Source organism: Diuraphis noxia, unplaced genomic scaffold (genome assembly GCF_037042655.1).
Source record: "Diuraphis noxia isolate RWA-SAM2 unplaced genomic scaffold, SU_Dnox_SAM2 contig0006, whole genome shotgun sequence".
Lineage (NCBI taxonomy): Eukaryota > Metazoa > Arthropoda > Insecta > Hemiptera > Aphididae > Diuraphis > Diuraphis noxia.
This window is the reverse complement of record NW_028301716.1, coordinates 927,758-948,383: the sequence shown is the minus strand read 5'-3', so window position 1 is coordinate 948,383 and position 20,626 is coordinate 927,758. Positions and strand designations below refer to the sequence as shown.

At 27.8% G+C, this 20,626-nt stretch overlaps 1 protein-coding gene across 3 annotated transcripts in view; it reads right to left on the bottom strand.

The window, feature by feature from the left end:
• Positions 1–20,626, bottom strand: part of LOC149054452 (calcium/calmodulin-dependent protein kinase type 1-like) — a 389,323-nt gene that overhangs the window by 9,618 nt on the left and 359,079 nt on the right. For 2 of the 3 annotated variants that reach the window (XM_089229957.1, XM_089229958.1), the window contains 4 exons: positions 8,113–8,253; positions 6,406–6,532; positions 5,545–5,632; positions 4,891–5,104 (listed from right to left, as the gene is read on the bottom strand). In XM_089229957.1, the coding sequence (XP_089086083.1) occupies positions 4,891–5,104; positions 5,545–5,632; positions 6,406–6,532; positions 8,113–8,253 (570 nt within the window). The remainder of the gene's footprint in view (positions 1–4,890; positions 5,105–5,544; positions 5,633–6,405; positions 6,533–8,112; positions 8,254–20,626) is intronic. The other variant, XM_089229959.1, reaches the window with a different exon arrangement.

Below are 20,626 nucleotides of genomic sequence, written 5' to 3'. Positions count from 1 at the left end.
TGGGTAACACTTAATTTTTTTTTTTTCTTGAACTAGGATCAGGATTATTTTAAAAATTCGAAAGATTGGACTTGCTATAGAAAAAGAATGTCAGTGAATTTTAGTTATGTTTTATATGTTGATATTTAAGTTATGTAGCTAATATAATACTATATACGACGTCGTAATATAAGCGATTCATAATATATTATATAATTGATATAATTATATCAATCAGCAAAAGGTATGTATTTGAATACAGATTATATTGGAACCTTGAGAAGACACTTTTTATAGATTATTATTTATTATTTAAGTATTTTGCGTAATTGAACTATATGCGATTTTAGTGTGCTATTAAAAACCACAAATACCTATGTTGGTATGTGTTATAGACAAAGGTCACGTAGAAATTTGTTCTAGGGAGAGGAAGAAGGTTTGTTAGTATACATATCAATACATAAAATTTAATATTACGTAACTTTAAGTTAAGTTTGGATTTTTTATAGCATTATAACGATGACCGTTTTTTTGTGTTACTACTTACAATTTCTAATTATCAATATATATTATACGGAACAATAGTTATTTATCCTCAAACGCCTCAGCTTGCTCCCTTTCTGGATGCCTATATGATTATAAAGGTTCCTATAATGATATTAAGAAGGTAATACATATGGTTTTGAGAACATTTTTTACTGTGTTTTGTATATTTTATGAAAAACAAAAACTACTGTAAGAAAATTGTTTTTAGTATTAAGTAATTAATTACACAGTAATTAAGCTATGATGCTATTTTAGAAACTAAATATTGGTTTTACAATTTTCTATATTTTAATTATCGTCATCGTCCTCGGATATATTAGAATGTTTCCTATTTGCGGAATTTGTTGGGTGATAGGAAAGGAGAAAAAGGAAAATATTTCTCTCTCCCTCTTAAATACCGTCACTTATTACTTGAATTCCTTTTACTGTGTCGTTTCCGTAATTATTATTATTATTATGCCACTTTCCACGTTAAATTACAACATTAGAAACATGCACTGTTGTTGGTAATAATAAGAAAGTATTCGTACTGAATATCATCCACTTAACTACTTGATGAAATTGCGATACATAATTTTATCATACGAGTAAAAGTTCAGCGTGTTCATTCGTGTGTAGAAATGTAGAGTTCATGAATTTGTTGCAAGCAACGATTCCGGAACTTTGAGTTTTAAAAATGTACTTATAGATGACATAAAATATTAATAGCATCGTCGAAAAAAAATCAATCTTCGATTACTTTCGGTATATAATTTATCGCTGAAATTATTTTCTATCTCGTTAAAAATAATGAAAATACAAAACAAATGTTGGAAAAATCCCGTCGTTGGGGGTTTTTTTGTAATGAAATCAAGCGCTTTACTTAAAAAAAAATATATATATTCTATGGAGCCACTAAAAATAACAGTCATATGCTTCAAAGTTCAAATCTCTAAACATGCATATTAACGCGCACATTTAAATTTGTTCTATGATTTTGTTTGCAATCCTAGAAATAAACCTAGGAATTAATATTGTTATAATATAGACTTCTGGGTACGTTTGTTACATTTACTCCACAAATGTTGATTAACAAAAAAAATTGTAGCCATGCCTATTTAAATTTGTGGTAAATTATATTTTTAGTATATTATTCACAAAACAAAAGACATTGGGCTGTATCAATATAATATATGGACATGGGCACAACCATTATATTTTTGAAAAAAATTTTTTTTTTAATAATACTATTATTAAGCTGATATCTGACCATAATTTGATCGATTGAAGGTTGTGTAATTTATGAATAAACTATGTAAAGTAAATATTCTGTATTGTAAAAATAAACATACTTCATTGTAATTACCTTCTATTTTAACAGAATAAGGGTGGTATATTATATAGTATAGCATCTAATGTATAAATACCGTATATATATATATATAATAGATGCTGTACTCTGTATAATGTGCCGTTTGAGTATCTTTTTAAATTAATACTATCAAGAATTTAATCGTCTTGATCCATAACATTTGTTAAAAATACAATTTTACTCATTAACACAATCTATAGCAGAAACTGGAAACGAAACTTTTTTATTTACGTCGGAAATGGTAGTTTATCTACATTTTGACAATAATATATTATACACCTACGAGGTAGATATATAGGTAATTATTTATGCAACACATCTGGATATTTGTGTATAATCGTGTGAAAGGCAATATCGTATAATTAACCTCACGGTTCGGTTGCCAAATGTAGGTACGCCTCTAGAGTTAATAATGGTATAGGATGTTACCAACAGCTTTTCAACGTTTCTAATATATAGAAAGTTTTGATGACATATAAAAAAAAATTGAAATATTTTTCAGCACTAATTTAAATTAATCTGAAAGTGGTCTCACGTAATCAGTACCAAATTTGCGTAACTCCTATTTCGCATTATTTTTATGGAAAAACTACGGTTTTGGGTGACAGAATCGACGAGTGTAGTACAATAAGTTATAGATAAAAATAGGTAAAAAGTGTAAAACATTGACTGTGAAATGTCGTTCTGATTCTTACACTAGTGGAATAATGTGTGATCACGATTTAAACTTTAAAGTAACACTAAATATGTCAGACAGATGACCTTGTATTGCAATTATTGGGTTTTCGGGAAGTCATAGGGAGTACTTAAATACATGTTTTCAGATAAATTTAAAATTTTTAATACTATTGGTGTGCGCATGCGCAATACTACTTAATTTTTTTTTAATGGAAACACTATTTTTTCCACATATTCGAATAGATTATATATTTTTTTAAACATTTTTTGAATTAAAAGTTTTTTCTATTTACAAAACTTGCCAAGTTACAGTAAGTCAAAATTTGGATTTATGCATAATACGTGTTTAATGAAATTTTAATTTATAACCACTGGAAATAATAGCATAAGTGCCAAATAAATATTTAATTTACTTAATCTGTCTGTTTACAAATAATATTTAAGTAATTAATAATAATTTAAAATATAATAAATATAATAATAATAAAAACTGTTAATCACTTAAATGAGTATCTAGAGTATGTTATGATTTTTGTTAAGTAATCTGCTGTAATAGGATCACAATTTTAATTTTTTTTATAGTGGAATTTTGTTTTAATTTACAATAGCTCTAATAACGATAAGACAATCAGATAATAATAATAAAATAAGTGTGAAATAATTAAACATTATTTTTAGCATAAGGTATCGACTGTATTAATTAAATCTATAACAAAATGTTTAACTGATTGATACGTGGGATCATTTGGTAAGTCACTTTTAACATTGGTTTAAATATATCTGAATTATAAATAATGTTAATTATTTCAGACCCCTCGAAAGAAGCTTGTCGTATTTATCTGTGAAAACTACATTAAAAAAATATACATAAAATTGCCATAAATCATTAAACTATTTAAAATTTAAAAAATTAAATAATAATGTTATTTGGAAGGATTTGATTTTTAAGAAACTATACTAAATAATTTTTAAAAAAAGTTATAAACAATTTTATAGAAGGTAATTAAAAATCTATACTAAATATAGTTTATTACGATCAAATTAAAGTTGTATACTTGAGTACTGATCTAGTTCCGAGTTCTGGTATTTAATTTCTGTCAGTGAATTTTTATTTTATTTATTTAATTTTTGACGAATAACAAAAGTACCTATCTCTATAATATTATGACAAAAAAAAAAAAACCCGTTTGATGTTCTATAAAGAAACAATTATTATTAAAATATGCGAAAACCTCAAAAAATTTGTAAAGTAACGTTTTGTGTTTGTATTTTAAAACGTACTCGTGAAATATTAATTTGCAATGTTTCACATTATAAACTTGTGTCCAATATGGATTTGCAAATTAATGCAGTCTCGAGCCGTACCCCTCATCACAAGAATAATATACTTAAAACTCAGACTAAAACTGGGAATTTTTTTATTGAATTTTTCTCAAATCTACCGGATGATACATTTGACGTAAGACAATCGTTCTTTCAGAAAATACAAAGTGAAATGTTTGAAAATATTTCTTTTACATAATTTATGGTCGTTATAAAACAACATCTTATTTAGGATAAAACTATATTTTTTACCTTTTCGAATGACAACATACAGCATATTTTATAATTTCATCTTTCGAAGCAAAGTATTATTTGGAGTATTTTGGTCTATTAAAATCAAATTTCGGATATAAGTACTTAATTGGTTATAAGAAGGTAGGTATTTAAAGTTTTTACGATCAGAGTAACTAACATTTTTCTTCTTTAACAGAGGTCCAGGAATACCACTCAACTACGCTCATCTAAACTTAAAATAGGTACTTATAATTCATATAAATTACTCATCCAAATTTAAATATGTTTATATGGGTATCGAACAACTTTGTCAAATATTCTGCTTTGGAATAAGGAATTTAAAATACACATTGTCACAAAAAAAAAGTAAAAAGTAAAAACAAAAACAAATGATAACGATCAATGATTATAAAATAAACGTTTAATAGTTTTTGAAAATATTGCGAATGTCTTGCGCCAAACGGATCGTCCCTATATGTACCTCTATGTATGTACACGTATAATAAGAATTTATTTTATTTTTAAATTACGGTAATTTTGTACACGTAAGTGCGCTATTCTATACATTATTTTAATATAATACTATGCATTGTGTTTTCATCTACGTGGTTTCAAAAAATACATTCACGCAAGCCGGATCATTTCAAACGCAACACGGAGTATTGGCAGTCACTGGGTAGCAACAACAGACACGCACGCATACTCACACACATACACACACACACACACACACACACACACACACACACACACACAAACACGCTATTTTGTTTTTCTACCTTCGGTACCATAGCCATTATTATCTGGGCCATGATTGTCGTCACCGTCAAAATCATCAATCTCGGCTTCCTCTACAATCGTAGCACACTTCTGTCTGTTTGGCTGCACGCCTGCCGCAGCAGGCAGCAATGACGATGTGTCCGACGACACTTCCGACACGTTCATCGCTAACCTCTGCATTTTATGCACCATGGTTATGGCGTTCATTAATTGCTGGAAACATCATCATCATCTTAACGTTTTTATGGTTGCATTTTTCTACTCCATCCAGTATTGGATATACGCCGATCTGCGTATGCATAGGCTGGTAGAGGTATTAGGTATGTCTAATACATTATTATTAGGTACACTTAAGTATTATGTATGATTTTATGTAATGATTACTACGATGCATTGTTATGATATGAAGCAAAATTGTCTAAATATATATAATATGTATGATGATGAGTTGTAGTTAAAGGGGTTACAGGACGCAAACGACGCGAGTCATCTTTACTGTTTACCGCGTGTTCAAGGTTAAGGTTTTGGATAGGGTCGTGCTATGGGCTATGGCACCGTGCGTGGAATATTATTACATAATATTTGTTATTATATAGGTACGAGTGATATGATAATACGGACTACGGGTGGACCGATAAGACGTGGGTACGTACCTTCCATCTGGATTTGGCGAAGTTCTTTTTGAGCTGTGCCGAAACGGTTCCGTGAATGTTCTTGCTGCTGGCCGCGTTACCAGATATCCTGAAACACGTGCATCATTAATCTCGTTACAATATAAGTAGCTACGAATAATATTAGAGCAGTTAAGTAGATAGGACGCGATTATAGTGTCACGTGTTGTTTATCCGAAGAAACCGGAAGAAAAATGCACACCAAATTATTATAAACAAAAGAGAAAAGGTAATAACGTAGGTATTTAAAATGAAAAAATTACTTTGCAGTAAAACGCGTAGGTATGACATTACTATTATTACATGTCAAATTATTTCTGCAATTCTGTACATTTATATTAATAAGAAATGCAAAAATAAGGCGAATATTTGAATTTTTCTATACGAACATTGTATTTTATATTAATATATATTATACAAACGGTATGTAGATATTACGCGTTAATTTTGTGTTAACAATCGTGACGGTCGCTGTGGATGTCGTTTTGTTAATTAACATTTCCCGATGTAACGACACTATTTTGGTCATGTATGACAGCTATAGTGCACGCAACATTTAAAATAGATGTTTTTAAACATGAAAAATGCACCTCTTAAACTTTTAAATAACAACAAAATATCGTGTACCTATAGGTACTTTTTAACATTTAACATTATAAGACACGTTTTTAAGACTCGTATTCGTTAAAAACAAAGTAATTTGAGTTTATCATCAACACAAATTGTTGCTAATATACAATTGAGTGCAATTTTAACGTATATGAATAATCCTATAAGGTAACATATTTTAGACGAAAAACTGATACAACGAATACATTTTTTCATATTTCTGATTACACTTACCATGGATGAGCCAGTGCTTCACGGCACGTGTAACGTTTGTCTGCGTCAACACACATCAGTTGCCTTATGAAATTTTTCGCCGAATCGCTTATATCGTCCCAGTAAGGAGAATCAAATTCAAATTCACCTGCAATAATAATAAGGGTACACGGAAAATTCGTTTTAGATTTAGTCGCTTTTTTCAAACACGTAAATGTCCGCGTGTCATGAAATCTTTGTTTCTCGAATAAATGAAACGATTCACAAATTATTTATTATTTTTTCTGAAAATCCGCGCAAATTCAGTAGATTTTTTCAGAGATTTTAGGTGATACGTTAGATTTTTGATATTTTTAGACCATTTTAATCTGATCCTTGAATTAAACCATATTGAATTATTTATATAGATATTTCAATATTTGGCAATAAATGTTGATAAAAAATTTTCTCACGCTATTCTAAAAATATTGAAAACGCACACATTTTTTTTTTGTAGAAATTTAAAGTCAACGATTTAACGAAATTGTATAGCTAAATGAAAAATCTTTCCGTTAACGATTGTTATTATAATTCAAATTATACTAATGTAAGGATTTGAAATAACTATTTATTACTACATAGATATGTTATTTTTTTTGAAACAGAAAACAATTTTAAAATGTTTAGTTTAATTTTAAGTTATCTTTACTATGAGTTACCATTCAACTGTATTTTTGTGTTGAAAATTAAGTCATTAACAAATAACAATAATATTATATGATAAAATATCTGTCTTCAGAAAAATTATTTCAATTTACCATATTAAAAATAGAAAAATAAATAGTTAAGTAATAGAGCAATGTACATAAAAGCAGCTATACCTAAATTATCCATAGAAATTGATAAACCGTATCCACTCATAAATTTTTTTTTATACAATGATTTATCATTGAATTCGTATTTCAGATACTTATTTTAGTGGCCTACTCTAGCACGACAAAACATATTATACAGCTGTAGGTGACTTTCTTGATATTTTCTTTTGATCTCTCAAAGTACAATTCAGGTTCAATTTGCTGATAAAAAACACACTCAATATTAAACATTATTTTTACATCATGAAAAATGTGTTCAGTTGTAAAATTGTAAGAAAAAGTGCTGTAAAAAAATATTTATAGCTCATGAAATGATGAGTGTTTTACGTTAAATGGATTACACAATATTAAAATTATGTAGGTTTTAAATAACATTATTATGTAATTTTGTTTTGAAGATTCCATGGCTCATATTAAATTAGCAAGTCTTAGAATGATAATAATGAGTAAAAACAGAATTATGTGCGGGTGCAGTCTATCAATTGTGTGTCTATTCTTGTAACACCGTTTTTTAAACAAAAAACTTTAACTGTATAAAGGAGTCAAATAAATTATGAAAGTAGGTAGAAGTGTATATAGGACATATACTGTATAGTATGCACGTTAAGATGTCGTAGCTATTGTGAAATATACCACGTGAAAATTATTTTGTACTTTTATCAGGGTAGGATTTAAAAATGATTGATCGTAATGGTTCAAATATAAATGTTTTTAAATGTACTTACAACTGTAAAATGTATATATGAACGAATACATATAGCCAATAAAATACATCTGCATGCATTGCAATGTGTCATACCTTATACCTATTTGATTTGCGCACTAAATGGCAATATTATATTATGCGCACGAGTGACTCAACAATATGATTTACCTTTTAAAATTTGAGCGAAGAGATTCGCGTCGTTTTCATCGTAAAATGGCGGATATCCGCACAGCAATATGTATGAAATCACACCGATGCTCCAGACGTCCACTGCTTTCCCGTACGGCTTCTGAGCCAACACTTCCGGAGCTGAAAAACGAAATGGTAAAATAAATGATAGTATACATTAAAATGTTATAAGAAAATAATATTTTTTTTCAGAGGGTCTTATGAATACATAGAAAATTTACTTTGAAAAAAAAAAACGGTCTAGCGAGTAAAAATGTCACGTTTTCAGGAAATTCCTATCTTAATGTTTCATTTTCTTTGGAGTTTTTGATGATAAATTAAATAATAATATTATTTGACTAATGTAAAAACAAAAAACAACAAATAGTTATCAATGAAACTCTGTGCTGTCATGATCGAAGATCTAAAATACACTATATTATACACATATATTCCATAATATTTTATAATAATATCACGAAGATCATAAATATATAACAGTCAAATGCACCAAAGAAGTCTGAATTCCGAAATGCAAGCCAAAGCTTCTTGTCAACTCCAATATACCTCCAAAACACCATTATCCCGCAAGACAACTAAAAGTTGGTTCTCAATTATCAAATTGGTTCCCGGGTTATCTACAGGTAATATACATGTGGGTTCTCGTGTTTTTTTTACAGTTAACATTAATTACATTTTATAACTTTATTACAATAATTATTATTGACGTTTTAATAATTGTTTATTGACCAATTAAAAATTATTAGCTACCCAAAATTGAGTTGCAACTTTGTAGTTAAGAAACGCTGTGATAGATGAGCGTTTAGTGAGATTGGAAATTGATACTGTCTATTATATTAGACTGTTAAGTAATGTTAATGGATGAATCGCAATTTAGTACACATTATATGCTATAAATTATAAACAGGTTAAGGTCCGGTTTCAAAGTTTTCCAAAAAAAACTCTCAGAGTAATATTTGCATGCCAGTGAGTGGAATTAAAAACTTATTTGCGTTTTTGAATGCGTAATTTTTGAGTAATTTATAGATTTTATAATTTATTTATTGATATGTCTTTAAATCGTTATATTCCAACGAAAAACGGACTTCCCCCCTAGAGGTTTGTCGCTGTCACCTGAAAATCTGAAAATTTGTATAACAGATTGGAGTGTGATATCGATGCTTGTGAATAGTATTAAAATGGGTTTGAAATTCAATGAGATGGCTACTGAAATTATCTTTTAAAATCTCGCATTCAAATAACTCTAATCATATAAGTATTATATACCGTTCACTAGTAAAAGATTTGTGCCCAAAGTTCATACCTGAAAATCTGGGAAAGCCAGGTGTACGTAATAAATATATTGCATGAGCGAATCGCGTATGTAACGTGAGTTAAATGTATCGGAAAAGGCGTAGTTAGTAAACGAAATCGAGACATACGGAAATGGTCAGCTACAATAACCGAAATCGAAGAGAAAACTTTCACCATATCGGTGGGTAGGTCAAAATGGTAAAGACTAATGATAAACGCTTATTTATCAAGGTTTGAAATGACGTTTAACGATGTATTGTGTACTTTTATCGTGAAAAATCAACTGCATTAATAGACACAAAGAAACGGTTTATAATAAGTAGAAGAAATATAAATAGAATGAGAGAAAGTGAAAGAAAAATCATTGAGTTCCTTTTACTATTTTGATATATTATATTATTACCATTAAAATTCGATAAAATGTAAAAATAGTTAATTGATAATTAACTGTTATTTATTAGTTCATGACCAAGACACTTTTAAGTTTAATTTAGTTTGTTAATTCTAAACCGTTATTGTGTTTTGTGAAACAGTTTTTTAGAGTATGGATATATTAATATAAAATATTTATGTCTATATATGTAACATTGTGAAATAATAATATAGGAAGGCATCTAGTAAAATTGGCGTTATAAATAAATTTTATAAACAGTTTTTTTTTCAATCATCTATTGATAGCGATTTGAACAATATATAAAATAAATATTTAAATTAAATCTTTGAAAAATAATTGAATTTTTTTATTATTAGACTTCTCTGTGGAGATAATGAATCGCATGATTGGGTTTTTTCTACCACAGTGTTGGATGGTTTTTACAAATTTCTATTGACCGCCGCGCGCCGTTTGTATTATATTCCAAACAAGCTAATCACCAAAGTGTAAATTAAGTTGAAAAATCCCTATAATGCATTTACACCAAAGTCCGCGAGACTTTCTTTTTTTTTTGGTTTGTTTGTTTAGGTTTAATTTTTAAAATAATATTACACTTCTATCACGGCGCACGGAATGATTACAGTTTGCTGGATATTATATATATATATATATATATATTATAATATAGACTTGCCGAGTGTTATTATTATTTTCAGCAAATTTTTTTCTGGTGGTAAAATGAATGAAGGTGAACTACCATAGTTGAATTGTTTTGCTTTGGAATGACGTAATAGTAAAATAGAGTATGTAACGAGCAACAACCCGCGAATTCTATATGTAATACTATGTAATTCTAGTGGGTAAAATACAAATAAACTATACCAACTCAAACACGTTGTATGGAGGTCTATTTGACAAGCATGCTCACCACCATGTTTTCCTTTAATAATATATTTTTAATGATACTCGAGGATTATTTAAAAAAATATAGTTTATACCATTTAAAGAGTGCCTTTTGGCTGTATATACTTTTCATTTTTTTCAATGAGAATCAAATAGTTTGAATATATTAAATTGTTAAACAGATTATGAAAGATTTGATATGACTAAATCAAAATACGTATGAGTAGTTTCTGAGTTATTAAAATTTAAATACTAAGGATAATAGTCCTTAGAAATTATATTTTATAGAAATATAAAATAGATTTAATATCGAATCTAGTATTTACCATTTATCATACTAAGATAATATTTACAAATTACAACAAATTACTAAAAATATTTTTACAACGTCGTTATAATACAGCCTTCATAATATAATTCAAACCAATTATCCTAAGAGTACAAACTACAAACATTTAAAACAAAATGATATTTAAGTTTATATTGGTATATTGAAATTTTTGGAAAAATTGACCCCTTGACAATTTACAATGAAAAAGAAAAGTTTCAATTTGAACAAAATGTTATATTTTCAAATATCACATTTAGAATTTCTTCAAAGTTCTATTGATTTGACAACAAAGTTTTTTAGTACATAGCTTAGTTTTTTTAAAACTTCAAAAAATGAGGATTTAAATATTTATTCATCATTAAAGGAATAATGGTGGGTGGGGATAACAATGCTTGGCTAATTACCAGTATATTGGACACTGGACAAACATTTTTAATTATTTTACAGTAAATGTTAACGTATTTAATAATTTATTAATATACAATATTTATCTAAAATAAACTTTTAAAGTCGACTGTCATGAATTTCGTTGCATTTTTAATTTTTGTTTGTATTTAAATATAAACAGAAATATATAAACAAAAACATTAGCACGCAAATTAATTTTTCGTGTTGTGTCTAATTACTAAGAATGAAAGATGTATTATACATACTACATAGTTTCCATAGTTTCATTTTATGATATCGCTCAGGAGTTAATTTAATCTGAGTAATCTAACTCTGAATAGAAAATACAAACATTGCTGAATATTTTCCGTGGAATATATTATAATCTTATGAAATTAATTTTCATTTAATATTGATTTGGATCGTAGTTTATTAAAAAGAAAACACAATTTTGGGACTAACAAAAACCCTCATCAATATGTAGTTTTATGCTGAACCCATCTAGAATGCACATAACAAATGAGACGTATAGTAACGGTATCGTTTTAATAGTTTTGACGAACCAATTTTATGAAGGGTGATCCGTTTAAGTGTCTACATTGATTATTTTCAAAAGTTTCAATTTTTTAAACTGTTTTTATGACTGTAAAAATATTATATATTTTCATATTTCGACATAGAATGTTTTTTGGATTAATTAGATACATAGAAATATAGTTCCAATCGAGTTGTTAACTAGTCATAACTACGGCTCGGAAATTGATAACATTAAAAACAATAAAAAATGCCCTAAAAAAATATGTAAATATGACATAAAAATGTCCTAAAAAAATAACCTAAAAATTACAAATATTAGTTATAAATTAACAAAAATACATTTTTTTTTAAATATTTTACTATATTTTACTATAAAATTCAAAATATGACATAAAAATGACAAAAATTTCCTTGAAATAGGAAGATAAAAAAATAAAAAATATTTGTTTTATAAATTTATCAAAGCTTACAAATTATTTAAAAATTAAAATCATTGCATTGTACAATTAGAGCGTATTTTATGTTATCGAAAGTAAATGAACGACGATTATCTGTTAATAAATATTTATGATTGGAAAAAACTTCTCTCTACGTCCACTTAAGTGATTGGGGCAAATCTGAAATGTACCAAATCATCAGCACTGAAATCATCCGAAAAACACTCACATGAAGCTTCTTCGCCATTTAATATTTTTGAAATTGTTGACAACGACAAATGTAATCGTCAAGATGAAATTGAATAGGTACTAATCTTAGACTGTGGTAATTTCCAAGTTTTAAGTTATCAGCATAATGGTCGACAAGAAACGATAAGAAATGAACTAGTGTGAAATCAGTAAAAATGACTAAAAAATGACCTAAAAATGTCAAAAAATGACTTAAAAAGTAAAAAACACCAAAAAACGCAAAATAAAAATTAGTTATTCAGATTCACTTGCTTATGAAACAGATTTGTAGCCCGGAGAGCATCGTCTAAAAAGTTCCAAAAAAAAAATGTAAAATGCATCAACTTCCGAGCCCTAGTCATAACCAAAGTTCAGATTTAAATTCCCTTTCAAAAATGCGTTTATGATTTAATAACTCTAAAAAACCAAAAAACGTAAGATTGATTAGGTTCGTTTTTGAAATATAAAAACGGGTAAAACATTGAAATTGACAAGTTACATAAAGCTTTTCTACTGTACTACACTATTATACTTCGATAAAAGTTGTATGCAATTAAATCGGTTAATTGGTTTTGGTTAGTGTTGTCTGATTAAAAATCAGATTACCTGAAGTTCTATAGTTCAAAATGAAAATGATTTATACTATTACGTAGTACTATGTTTATATTTCAATGAAGTAAATGTTTTTAGTCATAATATTAGAAAAAGGTAAAAAATGTCTGTCATTGAAATGTATTTAGGAGCACCGAATGAAATGTTTTAACATGCTTTTCATTCGGTATAAAAATCACTAAAATAAACGATAATCTCATCTGTAGCTGGAAAATTCGAGTAGGCAAGAGACAATACTCATGTGACGTTAGTGAAAAATCATTAAATTATAGAAGCCTCCTTAAGTACACTGTCAGTCACTCATGGGACTACGAGTCCAAAATTCGTATCTCCTCCTTTCAAAAAAATTGAGCACGTTACTGTCGAACATATACTAGAGAGAAATCGTATCCAAGCGATGTTTGTGACAGATTTTTAAATTAAAGTACCAATTTGACGATACATCGACGGGCGCTTAGACGCTGAATCCTAAATAAATTATTCAAGGTGTTGCATATTCAGCATTTATATTATATGATATTACACCTATACTGTTTATACTAACAATAATCATAATTATCATATTACGATCGGTGGGGACTTTCCATCGGTTATTAGCGAGTAGAAATATATTGTACGTCATTACGATTTATACTGTTAACAATAAATGTCTATATAATACGTTTATGTTATTATTTATATTAATAATACACACCACAAGGCATGAATTCAAAGATATTAAGTCAAGTTTACATATAAATTCGTGTTTACATTTTAGATATTTTTAAATTCATGTTACTAATCAATATTTGTGTTAATATTCGATACATGTATAATGTGATTGCAGATGTACAAAAAATTAAATATAGTATCGAGAGATATTTTAAACTTTATAGTTTGTAATGAAAATTCAAAATGAATGAGTTGGACTGAAATGAGCAGTAGTAGCGGCGTACTGCAAACGCTTGTGAAAGATTTCGTTTACAATTTAACTCTTTTTTTTCTACACATTGCATCAATTTCTTAGTACCTATATCAATCTTAAAATTACAAATGTATTCAATAGTCATTACTCATTACTAAAATCATATTAAAATTGTGTAATTGGATGCTTATATATTATACAATAGGACGACATCAGAACATTCAAAGGTAAAAAAAATCTATCCGTTTTGTGAACGCAATCGACAAACTGAAAACGAAAAGGTAAAAAGGTCGAAATGGAACGCAATCGAATGACGTCCAAATACTTTTGGATACATGAAAAGATATGGATGAGCAGAATGCAATTATTAATGATAACACATATTCGATATAAGAAATAAATACTGTAATAGGTACACGTACTGTTTTCGATTAGGTAGTATAAGTAAAAACTAAATACAAAAATATAAATTTTGAATATTAAAATTTAAAGATATTATAACCATTAACACATAATTAAATTGAATTTGAAATTTAATTTTAAGAAAACTTTTAATTATTAAAATTCAATGTCCTCGGGCTTCTAAATAGTAAAATAGTAACAAAATAAATATATTTTTAAGCTTTGTAAATGTGAACTTAAAAATATTTACCTAAACATGTGTATATTTCAATCTATTATCTGTATATTCGTCTAATTCTAAGCTAAAAATATCGTTATGTACTCAAATTTGTGGCTCATATGGTGTTGGTATATTGTTTTTTCAATAATCTCGACCAGATGATAACTTCGCGTCGTTCGAAACACTAGCGTCCGTTCGTTAATAATTTAACTTTCTATTTACAAATTTCCATAATTGTTACTTATTTACGAAATAAATGATATAATATAGGTTTTACAGTATGTACCTATGTAGCGAGATGGTATCGGACGTAGACACACAGTAGGTACCTAAGTACAAGGTGGTATCTGACGTAGGTACACAATAGGTACCAAAAACAAAGTGGTATCGCACCGGATGTGCTTATAATATAATTTTATTATGCAGTGATGCACGTGTAAATTATTTATTTATCATATTACGTCGTCTATTCCCATAAGTGAAATTGTGAAGAGCGTGGCGTTCGAGGTTCGTGTAATCCCACTGTAAACAAAATACAAAACTAAGAGGAACACACTTGCATAAATCGTGCATTTCGACTTTATTAATCTTTTTCAGAGTAGTATTATATTATTATACATAGTATAAGTTATCCGTCGTCCCATATCCCCAAAGTGGTTATGTATCTTTTCATATTGTACATTATTTTTTTTGTTAATTCGTTTACACGTCATTCGTATTCAACTGCCCCATGAACCAGACACCAGTGCTATTCAACCTTTTTTTACGACTGTACTTTAATTTAAATCCATATACATGGTGACATACTTAAAACGATTTATGGGTTTTTGAAAAATTAAAAATTACGAACTCGTTATGAAACTTAGGTGACATTTTCTAAAACTAATTTATACTAATTTTTTTGTACAACTTGTTCATTAGAACATACGAGTATAAAATTTATTAAATCGCATCCTTCAAATCAAAAAAATAATATTACAACATTTTGTTTATATTAATAATTGTAATTACTGTGATAAAATGATTGATACACTTTTACAAAAGGCACTTGTAATACACATGGACACTTGTTCGGATCAACTGGAGACTGGACGGGAAACATTGCTGATGGAAATGCCATTTAGAGAAGTGTATTTGCTATACCAAACAATGAATAAAGATTCATAAAATTATGGTAAATTATTCGTTGACACGATGCAATTACAATTTAAATTCGATTTAATTATAGTTTATATGACAATATGATTTTGATTGATACCGGTTTGCGACTAATAAAATAGAAGTATAAAATTCGATTTTTTCCTTTCGAAACCACCTATAGTATATGTGTGAGTATACGTATAGTGTCTATAATTTAGTATATAGGTGGTGATTTACCAAGCACACTCATTGCTCAACACTCAAATTGTCTAGAACAATGAATTTAATCAAATAATGGTTTTTAGAACTTTTTGTCCCTACAAAAAAGCGTCGTGGTCTGCATATATGTCGGTGCAAACTGCAAATATAATAGCCGTTTTAAATTACACCTTATTTTTAATTTTTATGTAAATAATGATATTGGTTTATTTTATATACATACGTAAATATTGTGGCACAAGTATTTGGAAATATTTATGTCAATTATTGGTCTGAATATTTTTTATTCATTCGTAAATTACGTATTTAGATGTATTTGAAAAATCAATATTTTCCTTTCACTTAGCCAATTTAGGACTATAATGCAATAATGCATTAATCATTGTATTTATGAATTTTACGGTGAAAAATATTGTTTTTGCTGTTGATTATATTAAAAATTAATAAATAATAACTAAGTGGGTAACTGGTCAACAAGTTATATGAATATATGGTAATTCTCGCACAAAGTCTAAACAGATAATTTTTTTTCAATTCATTAATTTATCCTCGTATTTAATTTATCTATTTTTCCCTGTAATTTGTCTGCTTTTTATTTACCGACTTTTCAAACTAATATTATATGTACCACTTTGCATGTTTTTTTAATGTCCTGGGATGTAATTTATGTATGTTTTAAAAATAACTGGACCGATATTTATGCAAGGCCATAACCTTTTTGTCGGAAATTAAATTTACTACCTAACCACTCCGAAATGTGTAATGAACGTATAATGTGTATAATAGGGATGATACATTTTTAATTTAAGTAATCGCCACAAATGAGCATTTGCCATTTGCTTGGTTGCCCCACTGGATTTTGTAGTAACATGGTGTGTAGTTGCAATTAAGGAAGGCGCAGACGATGCATTTTTTCAGTCCATCCGTTTACGCTGGTCGTTCGGTAAGCAGCTGTAGGGTCCAATAGGTAGTGTCACAGTTGTTTAATATCGTTGTTCGTTAAAACTTAAGATTCTTGGATTTTAACTTATTTTATGGCTTAGAAACAAGTTGCAGATACCTGTACATAAAATATCGTCAAATAATATTAAGTACATTAAAAAGAGTGCCATAATTTGTTTGAAAAAAAATATTGTGATCATAATCCTGTAATAAATTATTTATGAAATAATATTATTGGGTTATTTTTGCATCTCTGTCCCTTTTACCACTTCGTCACTACATTCGCATGTCTAAGTTTTTCCCACTATTGTGGTAATTATATATTTTGTAACTCGACGTTTTACATTACCTCAATGAATTTTTTAACTAATCAATATTGTGTATTGAGAAATTTTAATTGGGCTACATTCCATAGAAATATTTATATAGCTATAAAATTAGGATAGCTGCAGCTACATAAAAGCTAAGTAATCTGACACTTACGACCTTTGGGGAGTGCAAAAATTAAATTAAAAGCTTATCAATCGTGAATTGATATAGTAAAGTCTATATAATTTATCGTCGGTAAGATACGACGATAGCACCGATGACGCCCAATAAAACTTAAAGAAATAAAAATGATTGTGTTTAATTTGTGCTTGGGAACTTTAGTTTTTATTCAATTTCAACTTCAAATATAACACAATAGAAGCACTGAAAATGTCAATGTCTAAATCACATTACGTTGATAACAATAATACTTCTTACTGTTTTTATCCAAAAAAATTATTTTATCTAGATAAACAAAACTTATACCTTCCTTGGATTGATTAAATCGAATCATGTGATTTTTAGTTGGTTAAAAATAACGAATAACTATATAACAGTGATATTTGTCTAGCGTTATTGATATGATAATATTATTCTCATAAACCTATTTAATTTAAAATTTTACAGTTTGATGCACTAGTATATTTGTATATTATGCTAATGTATAATGGTAAGAAAAAAAAAATTTTAAATATTAAATTCGTGGTAATATTTGCATAATACTACTAAATAATGTGTAAAGATTAAACTATTAAAGAGATAATAATAATAATTGAAATTTTTGAAAAGTATACGTTTAATTAATATTTAAATGTTACTCGTAGGTAAACATTAAAAACTTAAAAATTTAGTTATACGTTCGTCATGATTAAATTATTGTATACAAATCAAGTTATTTTTTATAAATTAAATTTGTTCTCAAATAATAGGAACTTCATTTTTTACTAGCGTGAACAAACACAATATATTAAGAATGCAAACATTTTATTTTTTCTCTATTTGGAAGTGTTTTATAGTTTTATCTTACTTATTCACAAGTAGGCTGGGCAAGATAGCAAATAAATAGATAGTTTGAAGTTTAAAGTATGAATTATAAAATCACAACAATTTAGTTTTTAACGTTTTTAAAGTTTTTGCTAAATGGTTGACTCTTGATTTTTTAATTAAAAAAAAACGCCTAATGACTTCTGACTTTGACTTATATTTAATTCTTTCACCTTCTTACCAATGGAACTGTTAACACACAGTGCAAACAATTTAACATCGGGCAAACAGTCACAAACTTGATACCCATAATGTCATAATTGGTATTGGACTTTCAAAATGAATGACAGGCTTTTAGAAATAAAATAAAATATTGGATATATAACTCATTCACAGGTAACCTCATCATCACGTCCGAGAGCTTTCCGTAAAGTTGATCAAATAGAAAAGTTAAATAAATGGATAGTACACTCAAATATCCTAATATCTAAAATAACTACGGAGACATAATATTATATATTACAAGTGTGTGCGTGCCAACTGCCAACAATAATAATTTCATCAAAACATTGTAACATGGTTGTTGAAATTATTTCTATGATAATGTATTTGTATTTGTATTTTTTTTTTTTTTAGGTAAGTAGCAGTTTGTTTTATGTAACTATCAAAGTTTCAATTAATAGATTAATAGATATTGAAAACTTCATTGACACGAAAGTGGTGTATTTTACTGATTTCAGAATACATTTAAATATATTAGTGTATTTCTCCTCCTCTTTTCCTTTCTCTTGACCATCGGTCTCTAATGAAACAATTGCGTGGTTTTGTTTTTTACGATGTGCTATAGTTTTGAGTTTATTTTTATTATTCTGGCCTTAACAATTTTATGGACGCCGGTTTAATCACGATGGAGTGAGATCATATACGTCCTGTGATCTTTATAGAAAAGTAAAAACAATAATCTTAGAATTTTACAAAGTCCAAGGTTCTCCGTAAAATGTATTGTGCGTTGAGGCGTCAAGTATGTTTTCAACAATCGTCTACAAGTATGAAAATAGCCGTAAGTTTGTAAATTTTATTTTTGTGTGTATAATATATATTATATATAAAAAAGTGTATAATATATTAAAAATGATAATAGTGCAATTCAATCTATTAGGTTCTGTTCTAGTAAATATACATTTATTTCATAGCAGAGTTTATTTTTAAAAAATTGAACGTATTTACATTTTTTTGTATTCAACGTTGTACAATTTGTATGTTAAATGTTATTAAACGTTGTAATGTTCTTCACATGGGCTTCCCCAAACACTTTTGTCAGGGGGGAGGGTGAATTAATTTTAAAAACACGTTTCAAATAATGTTTTAGAAAAAAATGTAAAATTCTATGGTGAGGGTGGGGCGGTGGGGAATTCCCTGGGGACGCCTATGGTTCTTTGAAAGTTGTTTGATTTTCTTCGTTAAACGTTATTATATTTTTAAACATTATTTAAATTGTTCGTATTCTGTTTAACGTTATGAATTAATTATACATTTTTTTTTTAAAATAAAGTCGTTTGTCATTTTTTGAATAATTAGTAAATGTAAAATCTATGAAATATTATGTAGAACTCATAGGTTAAATTCTGTTATTTTCAATCATCCTTACATAATTCAATAATCCTTTATTGAATATAAATTTATATTGCATTTATAATATTGCAGATTAGTTAGTGCTATAGTTTAGATTTAGGTGATAAGTTAAATTAGTTATAAAATGATAAATAATGTTGTATTTATCACTTAAATTAACATAAATACTAATTTATATGACAAATATAGAGATACTTCGATCTCTAAAAAGAAAAATATAATGACATAAATGAGGTAGGAAATATATTTAATAGATTCTAATTTAAGAAACAGTTTTATAATTATCTTAAATTCTTAATGCCTTTTGAAATTTGAAATATTCAATATCACCATCAACTATAAAGTATTAAGAAGACGTCACACCCGACAGTCACCCGTATGTGCTGTATCCGTGTTACAAATGCGTAACATAGCAAATTTACGCTCAGCAGTTCACGTTTTACTCCGTTAGCTTAAAAATTAGAGTGAATAGACTTAGTATGAAACTTGATGGTAAGAACATAATTTGTGTTTTATTGGAAATATTTTTACGATACTTCAGTTTTTAACTGAGTGAGTTGTGCGCGTATAGTAAATTGTAAAATAAAAGTGCTCTAAACTCACTTAAAAATTGAATTATCGTAAAATACTTTCAACAAAA